Source organism: Lynx rufus, unplaced genomic scaffold (genome assembly GCF_022079265.1).
Source record: "Lynx rufus isolate CCGP_SWC_20201006 ecotype Redwood Valley unplaced genomic scaffold, mLynRuf1.p SCAF_1, whole genome shotgun sequence".
NCBI lineage: Eukaryota > Metazoa > Chordata > Mammalia > Carnivora > Felidae > Lynx > Lynx rufus.
The window spans coordinates 90302600-90321634 of NW_025814823.1; the positions used below are offsets into that span (position 1 = coordinate 90302600).

At 42.9% G+C, this 19035-nt stretch overlaps 1 protein-coding gene across 2 annotated transcripts in view; it reads left to right on the top strand.

Annotated features, from left to right (window-relative positions):
* The window catches only part of RNF130 (ring finger protein 130), a 109426-nt gene extending 93875 nt beyond the window's left edge, over nt 1-15551 (top strand). The window contains exons 6-9 of one of the 2 annotated variants that reach the window (XM_047082834.1): nt 3334-3430; nt 5480-5684; nt 8811-8904; nt 15366-15551. In XM_047082834.1, the coding sequence (XP_046938790.1) occupies nt 3334-3430; nt 5480-5684; nt 8811-8904; nt 15366-15381 (412 nt within the window). In that variant the 3' untranslated portion in view covers nt 15382-15551. Of the gene's footprint in view, nt 1-3333; nt 3431-5479; nt 5685-8810; nt 8905-12379 lie in introns of both variants that reach the window. The other variant, XM_047082842.1, reaches the window with a different exon arrangement.
* Nucleotides 15552-19035: the final 3484 nt, after the last annotated feature.

Consider the following 19035-nt stretch of genomic DNA (forward strand, 5'->3'; position numbering starts at 1 on the left):
TTTATTTATTTTTGGGACAGAGAGAGACAGAGCATGAACGGGGGAGGGGCAGAGAGAGAGGGAGACACAGAATCGGAAACAGGCTCCAGGCTCTGAGCCATCAGCCCAGAGCCCGACGCGGGGCTCGAACTCACGGACCGCGAGATCGTGACCTGGCTGAAGTCGGACGCTTAACCGACTGCGCCACCCAGGCGCCCCAAGCCTGAGTGTATGTTTAATAGTACCTTTCCTTTGCACGCCATTGGTGCTTTTCTAAGTATTCCACAACAGTTTGTTGCATACTGCTCCAAACAGCCTCACAAGGTAGAGCATGCCTTCCTTCCCTGCCCCCCTCCCTACTCCACCTCTGTGGCTTGCTGGCCACACAGCGGAGTCGGGAAGGCTCCACACACTGTAGCAGCAGAACTGTGTCTGGGAAGAAGGGGGAGGCCACCAGGCTGAGCTTGGTGCAGCAGTGAAGCAAGAGGGTAAGGACATGGGTGATGAGGGAAAGAAGGAGCACAGGTCAGTTACTCACTGAGATTCCAGCAGCGACCCCAAGGGGGTTGGGGTCAGGGGGCCCCAGGAGAACAGGAAAGCTGCCCAGCTGTGTTCAGATGAGAGGGAAATGCTGAGGGAACCAGGCTGGCCATCTCCCCATCTCGCTCCAGGGGAGGTACAGGAACTCAGCTGTTGGGAAATCTGTCAAAGGAGGGAGGGGGCAGGTGGTGGACTGGGGTGGGGGTCAAGAGTAGGAGAGCCATGGGTTAGACACATAGTCAAAAGGAAAAGTTTTTTTGTTTGTTTTAAGAAAAAAAATTTTTTTTCGGATTTTGAGTTAGCTAGGAAAGGGAGACATTCTCAGTTTGTCCCTGAAGACCCAGTTAGTCTTTGTTGTCCATTACAGTACCCAAGGGGGGCTGGAGAGACACTTTCTTTTGCATCTACAAACCTATAAGGTCCAACATAAGAAAAAAAATGAATAAGAAAATGCATTTATAACTAAAGGAACAGATAAGCAGAGAATACTCAGCTCATGGAGCCTTAAAAATTAAATATGGGATTATAACTTTTATTCTTTCTGAACAACCAGTGATAAAAAAGAAAGGCAGTAGGTTAAGAAAAAGGTGACAGGGAGGTGACAGGGAAGAGGGAGAGCAAACCACCATTTGCCCCCAGGCCTCTGCTGCTTGCTGAAACCAAGGTCCCCACAAACAGCTGGCTAAAGTCAGCGCCCTCCCCCCACGGAGGTCACACAACCTCAGCTCTCCTGTCACCTGCCAACTGCCCAAAGTCCATCGCAGAACTGGCCTCAAGCGCCTCTCCCAGCCACCCACCTCTACCCAATGCTAACCAAACCCTCAGAGGTCTGTAGGCCAGGGGTTAGGCAGATGCACCCTTGTAAGGGGGAGGATCTGTCACTTAGCCAACCTGAAGGGATCTGAATCCCCAGAAAGATTAGAACCCTTGTTCTAGTCTCCGCCAGACTACAGCAAACACCAGCTCTTAAAACACCCGCCCAGGGCGGGCCCTGTGGGTGGGAGCACTCTTGGAGCATTCTCACATGAGAATAAAAGGAACAAGAAGCAGACATGACAAGGCCTTGTGTGTTGTAAATGAATTTCAAGCTCCCCTATGGTTTGGTGACTTTAACCCCTTAAGTAGAAACCTGCAGGTTTAAATAAAAGCCTCCAGGGATGATGAGGTTCTAGTTCATTGCTTTATCTGCAGGCTTCCCACGAGATGGATAAATTCAGACATCATGATCATTATTCTTACCCAAAGTAATTGAGTGCACGGTCACTAAGTGGCAGCAGGTGGGCACACACGTGTTGTTCATATTGAAGCTGTAGGTATGAATGTTTCTTCCAAATCCCAGTTAAAGCAGTGAGTTCTTTAGACCTCTTTTTTTTTATCAAAACTGCAATTTTTTGAACAGCTATATATAACTATAAGCCACATATAAATTATAAATTGACAAAGTTTTAAAGGCATACCATGTTTCAATTTGATATCTTTCTTAACATTTCTTTTATCCCAAGACTCCACGTATAGTTACTCCAAAGGTGCTTGAATCTGCCTCTTTCAAGGTGCTGGGCAGAGGTCCCAGCATCTGCCTCTTTCCCTGTTTGGCTAGGACTCTGGGGCTTCTGTGTGGCTTCATTTCAACCTCTGAGAGCTGCCATGGGGAGTACTTGAACTTGAGAAATGATTTCCACAGCTCCCTCAAAGTGTTCTCTCACTTCCAAAAGGTGCAACGTCCCTTTTCTAAGAATGCTAAACTCTCCACAACTGACTTAGGTTCAGTTGCTAGGATGCGACTTCCACTCTCCTGAGCAAGAGCAAATCACCCATCCTCTCTCTCCCCAAAACATTTCCACTGAAAACTTCTGGCTCAGTGTTACCTAATTCTTAGGTGCAGTTGTCCCCAGAATATTCCCAACCACCCTTCAGCCTTTACATACATTTAGCATAGATTTCTTAGAAGTCTTTTTAAATAATGTTTTAGGGGCACCTGGATAGCTCAGTGTGTTGAGCATCCAGCTCTTGATTTGAGCTCAGGTCATGATCCCATGGTCATGCGATCAAGCCCCATGTCTGGCTCTTTGCTGAGTGTGGAGCCTGCTTGAGAATCTGTCTCTCTCTCTCCCTCCCTCCCTCTGTCCCTCTCCCCTGGTGCGTACATCTCTCTCTTAAAAAAAAAAAAAAAAAAAATTAAAGGGTCTCCTGGGTGGCTGAGTCAGTTAAGCATCTTGACTCTTGGTTTCAGCTCAGGTTGTGATCCCAAGATTGTGGAATCGAGCCCTGTGTCGGGCCTCGCACTGACAGCCCAGAGTCTGCTTGGGATTCCCTCCCCCTTTCTGCACCTCCCCCACTTGCTCTTTCAAAAAATGAACATTTAAAAAGAATTTTTAATTTAAAAAAACAAGTAAAAATGTTTTAAGTGACATTTAAACTGAGTTCCATGAAACTAATTCATAGTTTTGCAGAAAACTTCATATGACTCTTGTTTCATATCTTCTTGAGTTTGCGTTTTCCTACTTTAGCTGTTACAGAAAACATAACTGATTAATAAAGTATAGTTTGTCTTCTTCATTCATAATAAATGTCCTAAGTTTCCTCAAATGGTGAAATAAAAAGACCGAACTGCCAAATACTACTTACAGTTCTCGTCATCCAGATTGGATTCAGGAGATTTTCTGCCAGCCATGTATTAGTACATCCCCAATATTTGTCTCTTGGGACTTGCCAATATGTCGGAAAAGGAGGAGAAACTGACTAAAAATTCCATTTCTTTTGGTCTAATAGTTGTTTAGCATGTGATTTGTGATACAAGTCTCCCATTTTTTCCAGGCATGTTTTCCACAAATCCTGCGTGGATCCCTGGCTTAGTGAACACTGTACCTGTCCAATGTGCAAACTTAATATTTTGAAGGCCCTGGGAATTGTGGTATGTTTCTTATTTTGTTACTGCGTCCGTGTGGTGTCCTCTCCAGGTGCAGCCTAACGTAGCACAAGCGGGATGGTCACATCTCACGAGAGAACCCCGGCTTGCAGTGCCTTTCTCCCAGAGCACTTAAAGTCCAGACCACCTTGGGGAAGTCCCAGAAGAGATGATAAAGGACTGAGCTAGTCCACTGGCAAGCGTGCTTTTCTGTGGGTGCTGGATTGTGGTAAAGTACCGCCATAGGAGAGATGGATGGGGTTTTCTTGCACTCCACTATTTTATTTTAAGGACTAGAATATAGACTATGCAGTAATTTTTTCTGCATTCAGCATCACATGTCTTACATTCCTTCCCCTTGGATCTGGCTTTGCTCCCCTGCGTGCCTTGGTCAGTTGCCAGTAGTGGTGGTGGGCGGTGCCGGCTCTGGGCAGGGCCTTTGGTCCGGTTCTGTGCAGACAACTTCAGCACTGACTGAGGATCGTGGAGACTTCCTTAAGAGAAGTATATGTCCACAATTAATGCTTTTTGGAGGAAAACAAAGTACTCTCTGGTCTCAGGAAAGAGTGGATGAGTGATTTCCTTAAGAACCAAAAGTTGAGTTTGGCCCACCGAAAGAATTCCTCATGGTAGCCTTGCAGCCCAAAGCACATCCAAGCAGTCGTATTCAAAATCCGCTATCAGATGACAGCTTAACAGTCCCATTGGGCAGTGATGACCCCTTGTATCTTCCCATCTGCAGCGATCACATCAGTGACATCATTTAACATAGGGTTCCTCTACCTCAGCACCACCAGATAATTCCATCAGTGGGGGTTCATCCTGTGCACCGTTCGGTTCCTAGCAGCCCCTCTGGCTACTCCTGAATGCTAGTGGCACAACACACCGGTCACGCGATCAGAATGTCTCCAGACGTCGCCAGACGTCTCCTGGGGAACAAAACCCACTCCTTTTGAGGAGTTTAACATAGAGCATCTTCCACAATACCTGACATGTGGCAGATACTTTGGGAAGGATTAACTTAATCTCCTTTCATTGCCTCTAGCCTTGGTGGTGGTTTGGTTTGGTTTTTCTTTTAAGTCCTATTTTTTGAAGTACTAATACTTTTCCCTTCTGTTTTTTAATGAAACCCTTCTAAAATCTATTACAGGCTACCATGGTTTTAAATATAAAGGCTGTAATAAACCTCTTCTGAGTGGGTATCATTATAAGCATCAGTTATTGCACTGTGCTGTCATTTTTTGTACTTAGGCTCTGGGGTGATCTAGAACAGCGTTCTCCTGGCTGAGAAGCCATTGTTCTGGGTTTGGTCAGCTGTCACTTCTCTATACTTCAGCTTCTCTCAGCCATCCTTCCCAGCTCTGCCTCTGACGTGCTATCTGCTACAAGAACTGAAGGTTGCTAGGGAAACCGAGTATCCATATTGTTACATCAGAAGATTCTCATATCCATGTTTTAGTTGGTAGGCTTTGGCCCCAAGGCAGCTCTGTAACTCTCCTTCAGGGTTAGATTCTTAGATTGTGAAACAGATCCCTTACTCACGATTCAAGGTCTTTTCAGGGTTGATCTGCTCTTGGTTGGATGCTTTCCTTGTGTTTAAAGGTAGGAGACGTTTAAAAACTGACTGCCAGATAAATGCCATTACAGAGAAGTTAATAGGATGAAAGCAGTATTTTATGTCATTTGCTTTCGCTCCACATTGATGGAAGAGCCAAAGTGACACATTTTAAATGTTTGTCAGCTTTGTAATGTATTGAACAACCCCTGTGCCCGTGAGCCATGTCCACCAAAGGTTGTCATTTCTTCATAAAGATGAAGTATCTGGTTTTCTCGGTTCTTCAGTGGATTTTAGTTTTCTTTTTCACCAATTTCTGGGAAGAAATCTGTTTCTTTTACAGAAAAACTTGTGGGTGAGAAAGGGTAAGTGGGGAAAGAAATGAGAGGAAACCACACGGAAAAAAACTTGAAGTCTTTTCAACAGGGTATCAAACATTTAGAATTTTCTAAAAGATTTGTTATTCTTATAAGTACTTTTAATCTGGAAATGTTTTGCAGCCAAATTTGCCATGTACTGATAACGTAGCATTTGATATGGAAAGGCTCACCAGAACCCAAGCAGTTAACCGAAGATCAGCCCTAGGTGACCTCGCCAGTGACAACTCCCTTGGCCTGGAGCCACTTCGAACTTCGGGGATCTCGCCTCTTCCTCAGGATGGGGAGCTCACTCCTAGAACGGGAGAGATCAACATTGCAGTAACAAGTAAGTGGGGCCCTGTGCCCGGGTGCAGGGCAGATTTGCTGCTGTTTGGTGTGCGTTGATTGCTCTGGAGGACAGTTGAGGCAATCTCCTGGGCCGGTTGGTTAGTCTGTAACCGAGAAAGAAACAGGTATTTGGAAGGACAAAAGTTTGTTTATAATAAGGAGCTTGTGTATTTGTGTATAATAAATGGGAATCGCTTCCATTTGACAAGTAGTTGTTCAGAGGTTTGTCTTAGTAGCCGGTTTCAAAATGGTTGCCTTGCAGATGGGCAGTTTCAAGGGTCATGCTGGGATGTGACCTCGGGCGTCACCTTGGGTGTGTTGTGTGACCGTGAGCACCAGTGCTCTCTGGTTCCTAGGCTGCAGGCAGCTGAGTGAAACACTAGTGCAGATTTGAACACACAAATGAACCACTCTAGGGCAACTTGAGCCAGCTGCCGCTTACTTTATTTTACACTTTCTATGACGTTTGGTGTCTTGGCACTTACCTCTTTGGTGTCATGGTACATGAGGTGGGAGAAAAGCCAAAGGGTAATATGCCTTTAAAAACGCTCTTGCTTGTTATGAACGTCTTGACTGTTGTGCCGTTGATGGGAAGAAAAGCAGTGCTCCGAGTGTTCTGATGGCCGTGCCTCAGTACGGTGTGAGTGGGCTGGCAGGCGTGTGTGTGGGCCTTGCGGACATTCACCCTGTAACAAGCCAGCTGTCTCCTCCAGTTCCATCCTCTACGTGATCTTTCCATCTAACAGCCCTTCGCCATCTTCCTTGCCACCACTCTGGTGCTGCCTTTTCCAGTACGTGCTGTTGCTTGCCTGTAGCTTCGAGCCCTAAAGCTGATGGGGCCCTGCTTAACTCAGGGGGTCCATAGCCCAGATAAAGCTGTTGCAAAAGATTTGCCCTTGACATAGCAAGCCTCGTGTGGTCTCTTCAAGTGAAGGACACATGTTTTTAACCAACCAAAACTTAGTAGTAGCAAATGACTCCCCAGGTTTTGTTCTAGCATCTGTCTAAACTTAGGGAGACTTCATTCAGATACAAAATAAGGAAAACTATTCTTTGATACAGCTTGACTCATTTCTTACCATTTCCCCCGTGATGTGTTTCAACAGGTTTTATAGTGTAGATTTTTGAAAACTGATCTAGTAGCAATAAAGGAAACAAAGGTTCCTTGTTTATTAATGAGTTTTTGTAGGTCCTTCATTGATCGACATTTATTGAGCACCTACTACTACATTAAGTTCTGATCCTGCTATATTTTATGCAGAACTGTCCTTTCAGAATCTCCCATTTTGATGATAAAAAATGTTACTTCATATATCATATCAATCCCCATTAGTGGAATTTACACATGTGAATAAATAAACTCATGTGGTTAAACGAAACCAAAGCTCCCTCTCCTTTGCCTTCAAAGCTCTGTAGTGTCGTACCAGCTACAGTGCGCCCGCTCAGCACCCACTGTGCAAGGCACTGTGCTAAATACACACTGGGGTTCCGGCCTCAGCAGACTGCTGGACCCACCAGGCATTGTGATGGGGTCTGCTTCATTTTGGTTACTAGTTTTTATAACTGAAATGCCATACATCTATGGATGGTATGTTCAGTATGCAGAAACACAGACATCACTGAAGTTCCAAAAGTTAGTCTGCTTATCATGTACAAAGGTCTCTAAGAAGAAAGAAATAACTCTGTGTTAAGCTTCTTGGTACTGATGACCAGTCATCTCTGAATTTTTTTAAATGCCAGGACACATTTTTCCTAACTTAAAATACATGCAGGTAAAGATGGTGGGTTTTGTATGGGTTCTTAAATGTTCATTTGGACTGAAATTAAAACCTTATAAATTTACTGTACTGATGAAGAATTTGTAATCCAGGAAGCAGTGGCTGCACTGTTAACCAAAAACCAAAGAGTTTGCTAAGCATTATAACAATACAGATCAAGATGGCCAAGAAACGCTTCTAGAACAAACTCATCATCCTGGCAATCCTGAAGACCAGTTCTTAACGTTTTGAAGATCACCACCTTTAAAATCCAGTGAAAGTATAATAACCTTTTTCTAGAAAAATCCCTAGGCACACACAATTTTGCACATTTGTAGGATTCATGGAAACCAGACTGAGAAACCCTCACATTCTACACAGCTTTTACATACCCAACTTTGGCATTCCAAGTATAAATGTCTTCTCTCTGCCTTATTGTAGATACATAGGGGACTTTGCTGTGTACCACCTTGTTAAACCAGCCCTAGTTAGTGTATATACTAGGAAATATTTTATAGATTGGTTCTCAGGTTATTTTCAAGGTTTGCAGTAAATAGTACTTCGGGGACGTTACCTTGACATACAGACTTTGAAAAGAAGGGAAAATATTAACTGACTTCCCGGATCTAGAGAAAGACTAGATAAAAAACCCTAGAGTTCTGTGTTTCAGAGGTTTTTTTCCAACTCTTTGATGGGCCAGGTACCTTGTGAGTCACCTTCCCTTCCTACTTGTGCTCGACACAGCCAAAGCAGCCAGTGCTTGCTTCCCGCCGGCGGGAGTATGAAGGGTAGTTCTTCCCAGGAGAGAACCAATAAGATGTCCTTTGTAAATAAAGACTGTAAGTAAACCTGTGCCTAAGAGAAAAGAAGGTAGACCCGAATGCCACGGAAGGCCAGCCCGCGGACTGCGTGGAGTACCCACAGGACCTTTGGGACCTCTACTCCGTATGAGTGGCACAACCATGCAGAAGTGACAGAATGAAGAAGGAAAGGTTGTAGAAGTATGGCTGGTCCACTTTACTGTCATCTAAAGTAGCCATTTAAAACTCTGTGTCCACGTGCAATTTTATATGCATTATTTCTGCTGCACACTTTTTGGTGGCCACACTCTTCACAAACCTCAGGACCTTAACTGGAAGAAATGTTTGGGCCATGCTTTCCTTTCTCCCTTGCAGCTTTTCAACACTACTTCCACTAACCTTCTCCAGTTAGTAGCTCTCTGGCAAACCTCCTGCTTCACTTCCTTGGGCCAGTCTTGGCTTACACCTCCGTTGACGTCTGCTTCGTTGCATTTGAGGGAAATGTTGACATCGATTTGACTTAAGCCTTCTCCCCAGAGTGATTTCCTCCCTTTCCTTTGTCAACAGAAGAATGGTTTATTATTGCCAGTTTTGGCCTTCTCAGTGCTCTCACACTCTGCTACATGATCATCAGAGCCACAGCTAGCTTGAATGCTAATGAGTAAGTAACAAATTATTTTTTGGATTGCATGTGCCAGATGATCCCAAGAAACCCTGTAATTTTCATAAAGATGGTGAAATTGGCTTCCACTAGTTTCATATCCTGATGACGCCATACCTAGCAAAATAAGTGTATTTCTTGACCATATATTTTTAGTCAGTAACACAGATCGGGAGGTCACCTTGCTCAGCAACAACAGCTCACTCGAGAAAAGATCCAAGGGCTTTTGTTAGCCACATGCTTAGAGTACAGCAGCGGTGTAATGCAAACTCCAGGGGAACCAGCACAGTCATAGGGTGCAAAGAATGTCTATGTCCTGATCATTGACGGGAAAATCCCACTTTACTGTGTGCTCACCAGACTTGATTTGGATTCTTACATACTTAGCTTTTGGTGGAACACTGGCACCCTGGCCTACAGTCAAGGGACAGTGACTTGGATGTTTAGCCTCTAAGAAAGAAGCAATCGGGAAGACCCACTGTTACCAAAGAGTAGGAAGATTGTCAGGGGGGCAAAGAAAATAAGCTTATACGGTATTTCCATGGGGCAAAATGAGGACCAAAGGGGTAGGTCACAGGAAGGCAAATTTCATCTCCGTAAGAGGAAGAACAGTTGTCAGTGAGGCTACTTACCCCGTGAGCTGGTTTGCCATGGGGAGTGCCCAGGACGAGGAACGCAGGAAGAAGCTGCAAGTTACTTGTCGGGGCTGCTAGAGGTTGTTCAGAGTAGGCAAAATTGGGCTAGATTACTCTTAAGTCCCATTTGGATCCAGTGATTTTCCAAGTAGCTTTCCATGGGGATAAGATAAAACAAAGGTTTATTTTTTTATTATTATTATTTTATTTTTGGTTTTGTTGGTTTTGTTTTAAATTTAGGGCATTGTAAAGTATTCTTTAGTCCTTTCTTTTACCAGTATCCATGAAAAAAAATTTTGAGATGAGAGTAGCCCTAGGACACAGCCCAAGTAGGAACCTAAAGTAGTACAGGTGGCATTCACGTGCTCTCCACACTCACTTATGTCCTGGCATTTTAACTGATTCATAACCAGCCAAGCTCACGTAATTGATTTAATTGAACACTCCTTGTCCAACTGTAGAAACAAATGGGCAAGTAACCTGCACTTACCATGACATCATTTTATTATCTCTAACCTGATCTATTGCCTGGATACTTGTAAGAAGGGCCCTTTGGCATCCCTGACACGTTGGGAGGATGCCATGGTTGGTTGGCATTCTTCAGCCTTCAGGCAAGTAGTTGTGGCCAGTCATCCAATAGGCCAACCCACCTGATGCAGTTTTACTTCAACATAGCACAGTGTGAATTGCTCAGGCTCTAGAGTGAGACATAACCTGGATTTGACTCCTTGCTCTTCCATTTTTTGCTTGGGAGACCTGGGCAGCTGTATTTATCTGAGGCTCATTTTAGTCATGGAGAAAACAAGAATAATGGTAGGAGCATACCCTAGGTTGTGTGAATTTGCATGTAAAGTGCTTAGCACAGTGCCTGGTACATAATAAGTGCTCAATAAATGTTAGCTTAATGGTTCCACCGAGATTCTTTCAAAGTTCTGTGAATGAGATGACCATCTGCCTTTATCATTTGGCAAATGATTTTAATTTTCTTCCATGAAACAGTATAGAATCATAGGAGCTCAGTAAGTGCCTATGATTCAGACCTGTGTGGAGGGGAGAGTTATTTCACCTACAATCACCTCTTTTGCTTACTCTCATACTGACCCCATCAGAGTCCATGGTAGTGTAAGTCCACTTCTTAAAACTTTCACAAATGAGCAAAAACCAGTCACAGCATATAGAGGCACTCTGGGCACTTTTAGAGAATCATGATGTGATTTAATGGTCACCTTGTTGCCACTCAGAATCTGCCAGGTGCTCAGTTCATGCATCAGATATTTTAGAGAAGGCTCACTAGATGTGTTACCTTTTAGAAATCAAAGTACCTGGGGCCATGATACTTCAGTTCCATGCATAAATGCCTGCATGACTCAGTCTAAGCATAGATCTTAGATCCATGTCTTAGGCCGACCCTTCTCCCATTAGCCTTTGTAGAAGGTTGATACTGCAGTTGTTCATTTGAGTATTATTTCTGTGCCTTCAGTCAGAACTACTTTGAAGGACAATTTTCATGATCCCATTGAGAGAGAGAGAGAGAGAGAGAGAGAGAGAGAGAGAGAGAGAGAGAGAGTGTGTGTGTGTACATATGGATGTATGAAAGAATGGCCACCAAAATATTAATGGTGATTATCTTAATTTAGTAGAATTGTGGGTGATGTTTTTCTCTCCTGTTGTGCTTTTATATGTTGATTTTTTAATACAACATGAAGTACTTAATATTTTAAAGGCCATTTTAATTGTGGAAGATAACGGAAAGATGATAGTCACTCTCACTCAATGTCTCCTTCCCAAGAATGTTGATTAAAAAAATTCCTATGCAACTTTAATTCCAGAGAAAAGTTTCTAGCAAATAAATTTATGATTATTCTTCATTAATGAATTCTTTGAAATCTGTCCTATTTCCCTTTTGCATTTACCAAAAACTTACAGCCAAAATGAGATTGTCTTCATTTTAATTGCTGTTTCTAATTTTCTAGGTAACTTCATCCATTTGTAAGATAGTCTTCTGTATAAATAGATTTCCATCTTTTTACATGTGATTTGTCTGGAAGTTGATAGTAAAATTCACCTCTACGCATACTACCTACTATTATAGTTTACTCTTTTGACAATGTCACACTGAACTTGTATATAGTGATTTCAGCAAGACTTTGACCCAGTCTAGTCACTGGTGAAACCCTGTGGGCAAGATGAAGCCATGTGGGCCACGTGTAAGGGCAGGCACGTGGAACCCACACAGGCCCAGGCATGGCTGCCGAGCACCGATTCCTGCCCTGCTAGGGGCAAAAGCACGCCCGCCTCCCTCACCATGTTCTGCACAGTGACCCAGGGCTTGTACTATTGCCTGAACTCTGAGGTCAGTCAGAAGTCCACAGATCTGAGGTCACCCCCCTTCTAGTGTATGAAATACTGTTTAAATACTCAACCGTGACTAATTGTGCCTTAATTTTTTAACACTGCAAACCAATCTAGTGAATGTTGAGGCTTTGCAAATATAAATGTTGAGGCTTTGACTACAGGTTGGTAGTCAAAGAAGCAAATAAATGCAAGACAAATATATTTGTACATATGATCTTCTCATACCCCTGTTTCGTAGTACCTCAGTGAGCAAGGGTAGTGAACTTCAGTTCCCAAAGGAGGTTTATCGCTCTGCTTCATTATTCAGAAAACCTCGTTATATCCCAACATTTACCACCAGCTTTTATCTGTACCAGCCTATTTGTCCCTCAACATAAGAAAAGACAGTGTTTTTCATTGTTGTTCGAGGAGCAAGTTGTGAGATAAGGTAGATGATGCAGGAGGACTTGAGCCAAATGGGAGGTCCATCTAAGTATCCTCCACAGCTCCTAGATTCGGATTCATAGAACTCGTGCCCAAGGATCTGCCCGGGAGTGTAGTCCAGACGTTCAAGATTCAAAACCATCTGAACCGGAGGAAGTGTGGTAAAATAACTGGAACAAGTATAGAATCCTGTAGCACAGCCCAAGACCAGGAAGCCTGGCTCTGCAGCAGGCCCGAGTTGTCCCCACCAATATTCCTGGTGAGCTGGTGGCCTCTGAGGTGCAGTGATAGACATTTATGAGCCAGATCAGAGGAATTGATGTTTTTATTTGACCCTCTTTTCAGTATTTCTGAGTTATCTACACATACTCTTTAAGAGGAACATTGACGTATTTCAATATAAAAGGATCTGAAAATGTAATCATCTTTATGTCTTGGGGGTGCTTGGCTCAGAAGAGCAAAGATGAGGGTGATGTGAGGGATGTATTTGAAGGGCTCCCACAGATGAGACTAGCTGCTGTTTACTGAGTGCTTCCCAAGAACTTACTCCTGTGTGGAACTCTGTTTCTACCCAGGTTGCCCCTGTAACACTCACAATAGTCTCGTGATGACTAACCAGTGCATATGGAGGGGGCTTACTGTGTAGTTCAGGAGCTCTGGAGACATCCACAGAGGAGAGGTAGAGTAACACCTAATATAGGAAAGAACTTAACTGCCGATCAACAGTGTCCATCCATGACATGGGATACCTTGAGAGCTGGTGAATTACCAGAACCTGCTTATGTGACAGAAACCACAAGGCCGGCACTGTTCAGAGGCAGACCCTGTGTCAGGTGCAAGTCTGAGGCTCCTTCCAGTTCTGAGAGTCCCTCTTCAGTTGTCTGTCCTTTCCTAGGAGGGATCAGAGCCCAAGAAGAGGTATTGCATGCCCTGCTGGCTGGCTGCCTCTTTTAGAACCTTAACTATCAAAACTATTTTAAAACTTTTTTTTTTTTACCACCTGCCACTGTAAGAACTACATTTTGTATTGTGACATATTCACATGTGTATAACTGAAACAAGTTTCACAAACACCTCCCTTACTACATCCTTATTCTCGGATCTCCTCTCTGTACCTTGTTGTTGTTAATACTGGTCATGAATTCCCACATTGATTTTTACAGTCCAGTAATAGTCTGCAGCCTGCAGTTTGAGAAACACAGATCTAAAGAATTTTGGATTTCTGGTTCTCAACAGAATACCTTTTGCTTAGTTACACTGGAATCCATCTTCGATTGTTTATTTTTCCGAGACAGCCTTCCTTATAGCAATGCCAGCAAAGATTTGAACTTGCCCCCAGTTTGATAATGAATCCACCTCTTTCTCCTCTCAGCCACTCTGAGCCTGAGATATGTACACAAAATAACCTAAGTGAGGCCCAGAGGAGCTGCGTGACCCCTGAGAAATGCCATAGGAAGAGGGCCTGGGGTTCAAGCCCAGCATTTCTGGGCCCACCTCTTTCTTTACACTGCTGGTCTTTGCCTGCTCCAGTAAGCCATTAAAGGGCTAGAAATAATGTAGTGGAAGAGGACACAGTGGGCTTTTTAGAAATGTGATGGCACAAAGAAAGTTAAAGGCAGTGGGGACCCCTGATTGGACTCCCTCACTGTCTTTTTTTTTCCCCCACAAGTACCTTTAACCTTCTTATAGCTACATTAGCTTATAGTTTCTTAGAAGAGCAAGATTAAGTTTAAAAATCTTGACTCACCCATTGAAAGTTCTCCTACCTAATACTTTACTTTTCTGAGGAAATTTTATAAAATCGGTATGTGATCTTCAGGTGGACTGCGATGAACAGTGTGAGGTGGTGAGCGGCCTTCCTGCTGCGCCCCGCCAACCCTCTCCAGGCACGAGGCCCTGCCCTGCAGGGGCGCTGTGGGAATGGGGCTGTGCTGCACAGTGCTCAGGCTTAGGCACCAGTGGGAGTGATGGCAGAGCCTCTCGGTATCACACAGACACAGGGAACCTGCTGCCCCCACCCTGGGGAGTTAACAGAGGCTTCCTGGAGAGAGTCACTCAGGAACCAGGCCAGGCATAATTTAGGACACAAAGAGGAAAAAGCAGAGCTGGTTCAGGGAGTGGTGGGCTTGATGTGTCTGCTGGAGGCAGTAGGCCAACTACAGAATCTGGACTGTGCCCTTATAAGCAGTAGGTAATATCTGAGGCCTTTTGGCACAAAGATGATTCCTTAGAAGTTGCCTTGGCCTGGGAGAGACTGGAGGTGGGAGGTTAAGTGACTACAGAGCTGAGGAAGGAAATCCAGAGATGCTGGAGAGTTGTGTGGTGTCCAGAGATTAAGCGGTTTGAAGTGTGGGTCTAGAACTGAGCAGAGAGAAAAGAGCACTACTAGAGACCAGAATCGGGGTACCAAGGAAGCGAACCAGCTGCGCGAAGCTTCAGGAAGCTAGGGCCGTCCCACAGAGCCAGGCTGTGGAGGGGTGGTGTCCGCCCCAGGGCAGAGCAGGGGGCTTCCCAAGACCCCGGGCACCATCAGACATCGGATTTAGGGACACGTGCACATACAGTCTGGGGAAGTCCCGTAAGAGAGCCACACGTCCCAGAAGTCTACACTTCACAAATTTTATTTAAAAATAAACATAGATACTCTTGTCCCAGGTATAAAGGGGGATCCTATTTTAAAGAGATAGCTGCAGATTTCAGGACACTCAGCACCGAGAACTTGCATTCAAACCAGGAAAAGTTGTGAATTGTATGATAATCGTCCCTGCATTTTTAAGCAGGATGCTGGTTAGCCTGTGCTTTTCCCTGCGTTCCTTTTGGGGGGACTAACACATTTCTAAGGTGACTGAGCCACTTGACCACAGATCTGAAGCTGCTGAGTTCAGGAAAATGCTAATGGCTTACTGACTTTCCCAAATGGGGCTGGGAAATGGTGGGGGACAGCCCCAGCCCACTTTTCAGTTAAGATCACTTTCTCCGTTATTTTAAAATATTGGCCACTCCCTTTTAACTAATTCTTGACCTCTTTTTTTCCCTTCTATTCCACAGGGTAGAGTGGTTTTGAAGAAGAAAAAAAAAAACTGCTTTCTGACTGATTGCCTTGAAGGAAAAAAGAACCTATTTTTGTGCATCATTTACCAATCATGCCACACAAGCGTTTATTTTTAGTACATTTTATTTTTTCATAAAATTGCTAATGCCAAAGCTTTGTATTAAAATAAATAAGTAATAAAATAAAAAGACCGTGCCATTGAGTATTTTTCACCCACCTGTGATTGATCGGAAGGCTGACCTGGAGATCACATACCCCAGTTTCATTTATGTGTGTTTCAGAGACAAACTGTGCTCATGACTCCCCCACAGGAGGAGCAGTGATGCTGCTCCTGTTGGTATTTTCACACTGGTTCCTCCTGGTGCCCAAATACAACCAGAGCGTGAGCACATCCTGTGCAGTAATGCCCACTCAAGCACCCAGTGGGTTAGTTACTCCAGTAGACTTGCTTCAAGGTCACCATCCTCTCTGATAATCTCTTGCTCCACCAGAAAAACATGGTTGATCTGCCTCCACTGGAACATCAGCCCCACAGCAACAGGGACATTTAGCTGTGTCGCTTGCCTCTATATCCCCCCATGCCTAGTAGAGTGCTTTTTGCACATAGTAAGTGCTCAATAAATACTTGTGGGATGAAGGAATGAGTCTATGGAAAATTTTCCAAAATACACACCGATGTGTAATAAATTATATCTGTCCAAGGGGTTTTTCTCCCTAGTTTGTACAGTATTTTTTTTAAAGCAGCAAATTCTAAAAAGTTGGAGGAGAGCAGTTTTACAAGTGGAAATCTTTTTTGCTGTATTGACAAGAAGAATGTTAAAATAGTTTATGTTCTATTGAACCATATGCTTGAAGGATTATCAGTATGTGTAAACATTCTAAGCAGTGAATCCTCAACCTTTTGCATCAGTATGCCTGAGGGATGAGAATTTACTCCCAAATTCCCATCTGAATTTGATCCCATCAGTAATGGGTTCACTACAGCAGTCATTCTCAAATTGGTAAGGGGTTGAAGATTTTTATCTATTTTGTTGAGATTTAATTCACATACCATAAGATTTGCCCTTTTAAAGGATAAGCCATGTCAGTGGTTTTCAGCATATTCACAAGGGTGTGCAACCATCACAGCTGTCTAATTCTAGAACATTTTCATCACCCCTAAGAGAAGCCCTATACCCATTAACAGTCACTGCTCACCCTGCCAGCCTGGAAACCACAAATCCACTCTCTGTCTCTGTGGATTTACCCATTCTGGACATTTCATATAAATAGAACTGTTCAATGTGTAGCCTTTTGTGTCTGCCTTCTTTCACTTAATATAACATTTGCAAGTTCTTCCATACTGTAGCATGAATCAGTACTTACCTTTCTGGCTGAATAATAATTCCATTGTGTGGATAAATATACCACATCTTGTTCATCCAGTAATGGACATGTGGGTTGCTTCTACCTTTTGTACAAGTTTCTGTGTGAATGTATCTTTTCAGTTCTCTTGGGTGTGTCCCTGGGAGTGGAATTGCTGGGTCATATGGCAACTCTAGAACTTGTTGAAAGACTGCCAAGCTGTTACCCATAGCAGTGGATAGCCCACCAGCAGTGTACAAGAGTTCCAATTTCTCTTCTTCCTCACTAACACATTATTATTATTTAACTTTTTAAAAAATTCTAGCCATTTCTAGTGGGTACAAAATGTCACATTATTTGCATTTTGACTTGGTTTTAATTTGCATTTCCCTAGTGACTACTGATGTTGGGCAGCTTTTCATGTGCTTGTTGGCCACTGGAATGTCTTTAGAGAAAGATCTGCTTGACTCCTTTGCCTGTTTTTTCAGCTGGATTGTCTTTTTGTGGTTAACTTATAAGAGTTCTTTATGTATTCCAGATTACTAGACTCTTATCTATGATTTGCAAATATTTTATCCTATTCTTTAAGTTGTTCACTTTCTCAGTGGTAACTTTCAAAATACAGGTGTTTCATTTTGATGGAGTCCAGTTTGTCTGGCTTTTTCTTTGGTTTGTGTTTTAGGTATCATGTGTGTAAAATCATTGCCTGATTCAAGATGACAGGAAATTTAACAAGTTTTTAACAAAATTTAACATGAGTTTTATAGGTTAGTTCTTATATTTAGGTCTTTGACTCATTTTGAGTTAAAATTTGTATATGGTGTGAGGTAGGGGACCAACTTCATTCTTTTGCATGTGGCTATCCATTTGTCCCAGTACCATTTGTTGGAAAAAATTATTCTTTCCCCCATGGAGGTCTTGGTACCCTTGTCAAAAACCAGTTAAGCATAATATATGAGTTTATGTCTGGGCTCTCAATTCTATTCCATTGGTGTCCATTTCTGTCCTTGTGTCAGTATCATGTGATATTGATTGCTGTTTCTTTGTACTAAGTTTTTAAAATTGGGAAGTGTGAGTCCTCCAACTTTGTTATTTTTCAAGAGTGTTTTGGCCCTCCAAGGCCCCTTGCATTTCCATATGAATTTTAGGATCAGTTTCTCAATCTCTGCAAAAATGCCAGCTGGGATTTTGATCAGGATTATGCTGAATCTGCAGATCGTTTTAGGTAGTAGTGTCATAACAGTATTAAGTCTTTAATCCATGAACAGAGGATGCCTTTTTATTTATTTAATTTCTGTAGAAATATGATGGATTTTTTATTCTTGCAACCTTGCTGAGCTCATTTACTAGCTCTAATAGCCTTTTAGTGGATGCCTTTGAATTTTCTATATAAGAGGTCATATCATCTGCAAATAGAGATAATTTAATGTTCTTTCTGATCTGAATGCGTTTTACTTCATTTTCTTGCTTAATTGTCCCTGGCTAGACCCTCCATTAGTGGAATGTTGAATAGAAGTGGTGCAAGCAGCATCCATGTGTTTTTCCTTATCTTGGGGGGAAAGCTTTCAGACTATCACCATTGAGTATGATGTTAGCTGTGGGATTGTCATAGATGCCCTTTGTCAGATTGAAAAAGTTCCTCTCTATTTCTAACTTGTTGAGTGTTTTTATCATGAGTTTTGGATTTTGTCAAATGCTTTTTCTGTGCCTATTGTGATTATTTTGTAGGTTTTGTCCTTTTTTGCATTAATGTATTACATTGATCAATTTTCATGTGTTGAGCCAACCTTGCCTTCCTGGGATAAATCCCCAGGCAAGTGGTCACAGTGGGATTATGTTTTTATATGTTGCAGAATTTAGTTTGGTAGTATTTGCTGAGGGTTTATGCATCTGTATTCATAAGAGGTATGGGTCTATAATTTTGTGATTTCTTTCTCTGGCTTTAGTATCTGTACTGCTGGCCTCATATAATGATTATGAAGTGTTTCCTCCTCTGCTGTTTTTTGAAAGAGTTTGAGAAGGATTGGTGTTAATTCTCATTTGTTTGGTAAAACTCACCAGTGAAGCCATCTGGCTCTGAACTTTTCCTTGTGGGAAGTTTTTTGATTACTGGCTCACTGTCTTTAGTTTTTACGGGTCTTTTCTATTTCTAGTTAAGTCAGTTCCTATAGTTTGCATCTCTGTAGGTAATTGTCCATTTCATCAAGTTTATTTTATTCATTGGCACATGATTGTCTATAAGGTTCCCTGGTAATCCTTTTTTATTCCTGCAGTGTAGGTAGTAATGTCCCCTCTTTCATCCCTGATTTTAGTAACTTGAGT